The sequence below is a fragment of the Oncorhynchus mykiss genome, chromosome 9, assembly GCF_057628025.1.
Source record: "Oncorhynchus mykiss isolate SJ-2025 chromosome 9, ASM5762802v1, whole genome shotgun sequence".
Taxonomy (NCBI): Eukaryota; Metazoa; Chordata; class Actinopteri; order Salmoniformes; family Salmonidae; genus Oncorhynchus; species Oncorhynchus mykiss.
The window spans coordinates 3,676,991-3,685,248 of NC_143030.1; the positions used below are offsets into that span (position 1 = coordinate 3,676,991).

Here is an 8,258-nt window from a genome sequence, read left to right on the forward strand (position 1 = left end):
GTTGGAGCACGTGTACGTAAGTAGCGCATCTCCTCACGTAGCTTGACAAAACAACGCAGTTTATGGAGTGCCTTTCTGTAATTATCGAACAAATTCTATCTTGATGTGTAAAATAGTAGCACAAACAGACATACTATTCTATTCTTATAGTATTTTGCTCTCCTTCCAATCATTAATTTCATACCCGGAACGAACGAGTTTTGGCAGACTTTTTATCGTCAGGCAGTAGAAGGGGCGTCTCTTTTGAGGTATTTCTGTAAGAAACAGGAAGAGAAAGGTGAACAGTTTTTGATTCTCGACTAATTCTCTTTATTAATAGTTATTTGTTAGTTATTTTCGAAGTTAGAGAATGCTAGTAACGACACAGATAGCGCAGTGTAACTAGATATCTTGAATGTTTAGCTACCTAGCCAACGTTAGCTCAATAGCAACATCACACACACTCGTTTATATTGTAGTTAGTTGCAAGGCGAATATTTAGTAAGGGAGAGTCCAAAAATAATGACAAAGATTGACGTAGTAATTCCTCGCTCTGTCTTGCAATTCATAATAGGGCTAGTTTCATGGTTAGCCATCACATGACTATAAAGGCAATATAAAGGATTCACAATGTCACCAGTTGTGGTCGAAGTGAACCCTGACCTTTAACCTCTGACCCCTGTATAGATGACGGTTCATAACCTGTACATCTTTGATCGTAACGGAAGCTGTTTGCACTATGGGGAGTGGAACCGCAAGAAACAGGCCGGCATTTCCAAGGAAGAGGTGAGACAGGAGGCATAACGTGACATACAGGCTTCATAACGCTTAATTCATGCTTCATCGTTTTTCATACCACCCACCCACCCATACATACCACCCATCTTCATAACCATCCATACAGGCTTCATAGTGTTTCGTATAGACTACATAGTGTTTCATACCACCCATCTTCATATCCACCCATACAAGTTTGTTTCATACAGACCTTATTATAACATAAGTGATACAATTGTCTAGACTGGTTTCTCTCTCCCTCATGTCTCTCTCTCTCTCCCAGGAGTTTAAGCTGATGTATGGGATGCTGTTCTCCATTAGATCCTTCTGCAGCAAGATGTCTCCCCTGGATATGTATCCTTCAGAGTGGATGGGTGGGTGGTATGTATGGGTGGTGTGGGTGGATGGCATGGGTGGTATGTATGTGTAGGTGGTATGGATGGGTGGATGGATGGTATGGGTGGGTGTGTGGTATGGATGGGTGGATGGTATGGGTGGGTGGTATGGATGGATGGATTGGTGGTGTTGGAGGTATGGGTGGGTGGTATGGATGGATGGGTGGTATGGGTGGGTGGATGGGTGGGTGGTATGTATGGGTGGGTGGATGGGTGGTATGGATGGAAGGGTGGGTGGTATGGGTGGGTGATATGGATGGGTGGTATGGATGGGTGGGTGGTATGTATGGGTGGTATGGGTGGGTGGTATGGATGGGTGGGTGTTATGGATGGATGCGTGGTATGGGTGGGTGGGTGGTATGTATGGGTGGGTGGTATGGGTGGGCGGTAAGGATGGGTGGGTGGTATGGATGGGTGGGTGGTATAGATGGGTGGGTGGGTGGATGGGTGGTATGGATGGAAGGGTGGGTGGTATGGGTGGGTGGTATGGATGGGTGGGTGGTATGGGTGGTATGGATGGATGGGTGTTATGGAGGGCTGGGTGGTATGGGTGGGTAAATGGATGGGTGGTATGTATGGGTGGGTGGTATGGATGGGTGGGTGGTAAGGATGGGTGGGTGGGTGGTATGGATGGATGGATGGTGTGGGTGGGTGGATGGATGGGTGGTATGGTTGGGTGGGTGGTATGGGTGGGTGGTATGGATGGAAGGGTGGGTGGGTGGTATGGGTGGGTGGTGTGTATGGTATGGATGGGTGGTATGGATGGGTGGGTGGTATGGATGGATAGGTGGGTGGGTGGTATGGGTGGATGGATGGGTGGGTGGTATGGATGGATGGGTGGATGGGTGGTGTGGATGGGTGGGTGGGTGGGTGGTATGGATGGACGGGTGGTATGGATGGGTGGTATGGATGGGTGGTATGGATGGATGGGTGGTGTGGATGGGTGGGTGGGTGGGTGGGATGGATGGATGGATGGCTGGGTGGGTGGTATGGATGGATGGGTGGTATGGATGGGTGGGTGGTATGGATGGATGGGTGGGTGGTGTGGATGGGTGGGTGGGTGGTATGGATGTGTGGGTGGTATGGATGGATGGATGGATGGATGGATGGCTGGGTGGGTGGTATGGATGGGTATGGTATGTGTTAACATCAGTCTTGCGTGGTCATCCTCCTGAATCTTATATTCAACGATTGGAAGTCTTAAGATTTGCTCTGAGTAGTCGTATGAAGGTTTAGTAGCCTATGCAGCTTCCTTCACTGTTGTTTACCCTTAACCCCTCCACAGGAAGGATGGTTTCTTGACCTTTCAGACCAGCAAGTATAAACTGCACTACTATGAGACAGCTACTGGCATCAAGATCATAATGAACACAGACCTGGGAGTTCCCAACGCTAAAGATATACTGCACCAGATATACAGCACGGTAAGCATGGGGGGCGTAAGTAACCCAGTATTCCTCTCTCCCTCCCCCTCTCTTCTCTCCCTCTCTTTTCTCTCTCCCCCCTCTTCTCTCTCTCTCTTTCTCTCTCCCACTCTCACTGTATGTAGAGTACATAGTGAAGAATCCTCTGTGTGTTATAACCTCTGTCTCTCTCTTCCAGCTGTATGTAGTATTATAACCTCTGTGTCTCTATTCCAGCTGTATGTGGTATTATAACTTCTCTCTCTATTCCAGCTGTATGTAGTATTATAACCTCTCTCTCTATTCCAGCTGTATGTAGTATTATAACCTCTCTCGCTCTCTATTCCAGCTGTATGTAGTATTATAACCTCTGTCTCGCTCTCTATTCCAGCTGTATGTAGTATTATAATCTCTGTCTCTATTCCAGCTGTATGTAGAGTACATAGTGAAGAATCCTTTGTGTGTTCTGGGGGAGCAGCTGTCCTCTGACCTCTTCTCTACTAGACTGGACCTCTACATCCGAGCCCTGCCCTTCTTCAGCCCCCGCTCTGCATAACACACACACACACACACAGTGAGGAGACAAACATGTACGCATCACACACACACACACACAGAGGAGACAAACATGTACGCATTGCACACACACACCGCACGCAAACCAAACGCGCACACATTTGGGGGTGGGGTTGTCTGGGGTTGTGAGGGGTGTAATCATGTATTTATTTGTTAGTAACAGAATGTTGGTTGTTGTATTAAATAGAACCATCTCAGTAAACCTGAACAACGTGATGACATGTTTCTGTTCTGTGAGAGGAGCACTTTCATCCTCCACTACGATGGACACACACACACACACTAAACACACACACTAAACACACACACACTAAACACACACACACACTAACCACACACACACACTCTGAACACACACACACATACTAAACACACACACACCCACACTAAACACACATACACACTAAACACACTCTGAACACACCCACACACACTCTGAACACACACACTCACACTAAACACACACACACACACACACACTCTGAACACTGTAAACTTTGTATTAGTTACAACCTTTTGATTACTCAGGTCAAAATCAGGTCATTGATTGGCTGATTAAGGGTGATAACACCGTCACTGTTGACCTCTGACCTTGGGGGTTCTGGGTAACAGGACGTGTTACCGTGGTGATCAGGTGGCGTATAATGGGATATCACTTTAATCCCCGGAATATATATCTGTGGCGGTCAGTGCCGTTTATGACGAGGGAGGGCGATTTATCTATTCATAAGCATGGCCTTATTTACAACATATTTATTTATTTACAACAACGCAGGACAAGATAAATATTTGAGGTGACAGTGACCCATTCAAAACCTCCTTTCACACTTGCCTGCATCTAGTTGATCTAGGGTGTAATCATTAGTCCAACAGTTGCAAACGAGAGTTTCTATTGGACAAATTCAGGCATGTTTATCCCCGTTTTGTTTCCGTTTAAGAAACGTAACAGAATCGTCTAAAATATAAATACACCCTTGATCACGTGTGAAACACAGTTCACTTTCATAGCAGCCACGTTGTATTCCTTCTCGCATCTATACGTTCTTCTCTCACCTTTTCCCTTCTCTTGTGGACTTCAATGCACAACAGCCGTATGTGGCCAGGAGAAAAAATCTTTCCATGCCAAACCATGTCATAATTGCTACACACAGCCTATATAGTTGTCACCTTATTAGCCTTATTAGCTAAAGTAGCTAATAGAACTAACGCGTTAGTAAACCCGGTGGCAATAAATTAATAAAACCAAAAGCTTACCTTGAATTGGAAGGGTTCCAGTGTTGTGTTGGATAGCCAGCTAGCTAATATAGCATCCCTCTGTTATAGCTAGCTAGCTAACATATCATCCCTCTGTTATAGCCAGCTAGCTAACATAGCATCCCTCTGTTATAGCCAGCTAGCTAACATAGCATCCCTCTGTTATATCCAGCTAGCTAACATAGCATCCCTCTGTTATAGCCAGCTAGCTAACATAGCATCCCTCTGTTATAGCCAGCTAGCTAACATAGCATCCCTCTGTTATAGCCAGCTAGCTAACATAGCATCCCTCTGTTATAGCCAGCTAGCTAACATAGCATCCCTCTGTCATAGCCAGCTAGCTAACATAGCATCCCTTTGTTATAGCCAGCTAGCTAACATAACATCCCTCTGAGTAGGCTAAGCTAGCTGGCTGCATGTGCTAGCTAAGTTAATGAAACTGAAAGTGGAAAAACAAATATTTTGTTCAAAACTGTTCAACTATTTAATTTCTCTGAGTCAACTATTCACCACATGTTATTCACTGCAGTGCTAGCTAGCTGTAGCTGATGCTTTCAGTACTAGATTCATCATGTTATTCACTGCAGTGCTAGCTAGCTGTAGCTGATGCTTTCAGTTCTCTAGCTGATGCTTTCATTCTCTGATCCTTTGATTGGGTGGACATGTCGGTTCATGTTGCAAGAGCTCTGATAGGTTGGAGGACGTCCTCCGGAAGTTGTCATAATGACTGTGTAAGTCCATGGAAGGGGGTGAGAACCATGAGCCTCCTAGGAGCTTTCCTCCTGCTACACCATGGTGCTACCTTAGAGTGCTGTTGAGGCTACTGTAGACCTTCATTGCAAAACTGTTTTAATCAATTATTTGTTGGCATGAATATATTTAGTATAGTTTTATCTAAAAAGGATAACTTTTAATGTTTTACCATTTTTATGAAATTCACTGAGGATGGTCCTCCTCTTATTCCACATTTTGTTACGTTAGACTTATTCTAAAATTGATGAAATTACATGTTTTCCTAATCAATCGACACACAATACCCCAGAATGACAAAGCAAAAAGAGGTTTTTAGAATAATTTACATAAATATTCAGACTCTTTGATATGAGACTCGAAATTGAGCTTAGGTGCATCCTGTTTCCATTGATCATCCTTGTGATGTTTCTTCAACTTGGAGTCCACCTGTGATAAATTCAATTGATTGGACATGATTTGGAAAGGCAAACACCTGTCTGTCTATATAAGGTCCCACAGTTGACAGTGCATGTCAGAGCAAAAACCAAGCCATGAGGTCGAAGGAATTGTCCGTAGAGCTCCGAGACAGGATTGTGTCGAGTCAGATCTGGGGAAGGGTACCAAAAAAAAACGGTTGCAAAACGGTTGCAGCATTGAAGGTCCCCAAGAACACAGGGGGCTCCATCAATCTTAAATGGATTAAGTTTGGAACCACCAAGACTCTTCCTAGAGCTGGCTGCTCAGCCAAACTCAGCAATCGGGGGAGAAGGGAGGTGGTCAGGGAGGTGACCAGGAACCCGATGGTCACTCTGACAAAGCTCCAGAGTTCATCTGGAGATGGTTGTCCTTCTGGAAGGTTCTCCCATCACCATAAAGGCCTTCCAACAGGACAACGACCCTAAGCACAAGACAACGTAATATTCTTGTGTACATGCGGATGATAGTATTATGTACTGTCATGGAAATTCAGTACTGAGAGAGACTTGGTAATTTCTTCAAACAATCATCTTTATTTAATATCAATTAATTATTGAAAATAATCAAATCGTCAACCCAACAGTTTTGACTGTTAGGCTGAGAACCCAATTGAAAATTAAAAACACATGTTATATAGGCCCTAAAAAATGCTTAGTCAGTCATTTCTAACCTTCCCATAAGCCACCTTGGTTATCTACACCCGGCTCAGTTTCCCAGATGCCAGGAAGATGAGACAATAAGGCATTGTTCTAAACCGTTCCAGGCTCTCTCTATCTGGGTCACACACACCACATCTTGTCTATGGAATGCCAGCTGTAGGTAATTATCACCAAGTCATTGTCAGCTCAAGCCATCTCCAGCAAAACCCATTTTTCCTTGCCCTTACGCCCAGACTAACTGCAGGAAGCTAGAGTGGAAACCTTCTCTTTACAGAAACACAGAATTAAACAGAACAGAAATGTCCTATTTGTTAAGTATTAATTATCAAACAAACCAGGTAAATATGTAATTTTTCTATCACAGCACACAGCCAAGACAATGCAAGAGTGGCTTGGGGACAAGTCTCTAAATGTCCTTGAGTGACCCAGCCAGAACCCGGACTTGAACCCGATCGAACAACTCTGGAGAGACCTGAAAATAGCTGTGCAGCGACACTCCCCTTCAACCTGACAGAGCTTGAGAGGATCTGCAGAGAAGAATGGGAGAAACTCACAAAATACAGGTGTGCCAAGCTTGTAGCGTCATACCCAAGAAGATTTGAGGCTGTAATCGCTGCCAAAGGTGCTTCAACAAAGTACTGAGTAAAGGGTCTGAATACTTATGTAAATGTGATATTTCCATTTTCAGTTTTTAATACATTAGCAAAAAATTCTAAAAAACAGTTTTTGCTTTGTCATTATGGGGTATTGTGATGTCATTATGGGGTATTGTGATGTCATTATGGGGTATTGTGATGTCATTATGGGGTATTGTGATGTCATTATGGGCTATTGTGTGTAGATTGATGAGAGGGAAAAAAACCAATTTAAATCAATTTTAGAATAAGGTTGTAACGTAATAAAATGTGTAAAAAGTCAATGGGTCTGAATACTTTCTGAATGCATTGTATTTATATATACACTACCGGTCCAGCGTTTTACAACACCCTACTCATTCAAGCTTTTTTTTATTTTGACTATTTTCTACATTGTGGAGGCCAGGTCATCTGATGCAGCACTCCATCACTCAGCTTCTTGGTCAAAAAGTGCTTTTTCAATTCCTAATCAATCCACAGGGATTTAACTGTTTTTTACAGTCATTTTCTTACTGGTGCTTATTGGTAACTGGAATAAGCAAGTTCATAAATGTGTCAAGTGCAGTATCTGGTTGCTCCTCATTAGACACCACAGACCAACACATATTATTTACATCAACAACATAGGAATCAATACAAAACTTATTGTATACTGTATATGCCGCCCAGCCTAGATGAAATCAAAGTGTGTTTGTCACGTGCGCTGAATACAGCAGGTGAGAACCTTACCATTAAATGTTTACTGCCCTTAACCAACAATGCAGTTCAATAAATAGTTAAGAAAATATTTACTAAATAAACTAAAGTAAAAAATCAAATAAAAAGTAACACAATAACAATACAGAGGCTAAAAACACAGGAGGTACCGGTACAGTCCTCTGACACCACCTAGTATATACAGGAGGTACCGGTACAGTCCTCTGACACCACCTAGTATATACAGGAGGTACCGGTACAGTCCTCTGACACCACCTAGTATATACAGGAGGTACCGGTACAGTCCTCTGACACCACCTAGTATATACAGGAGGTACCGGTACAGTCCTCTGACACCACCTAGTATATACAGGGGGTACCGGTACAGTCCTCTGACACCACCTAGTATATACAGGGGGTACCAGTACAGTCCTCTGACACCACCTAGTATATACAGGAGGTACCGGTACAGTCCTCTGACACCACCTAGTATATACAGGAGGTACCGGTACAGTCCTCTGACACCACCTAGTATATACAGGAGGTACCGGTACAGTCCTCTGACACCACCTAGTATATACTATATACTAGTATACTACCTATACTATACTAGGTGGTGTCAGAGGACTGTACCGGTACCCCCTGTATATACTAGGTGGTGTCAGAGGACTGTAC

General features: G+C 43.8%; 1 protein-coding gene across 1 annotated transcript; it reads left to right on the forward strand.

The window, feature by feature from the left end:
- LOC149980708 (trafficking protein particle complex subunit 1-like) lies at window positions 1-3,341 on the forward strand. The gene is made up of 5 exons (XM_090183307.1): window positions 1-277; window positions 667-765; window positions 1,040-1,110; window positions 2,437-2,575; window positions 2,982-3,341. The coding sequence occupies exons 2-5, from the start codon at window positions 667-669 to the stop codon at window positions 3,108-3,110; spliced, it is 438 nt and encodes a 145-aa protein (XP_090039433.1). The 5' UTR covers window positions 1-277; the 3' UTR covers window positions 3,111-3,341.
- The last annotated feature ends 4,917 nt before the right edge of the window (window positions 3,342-8,258 follow it).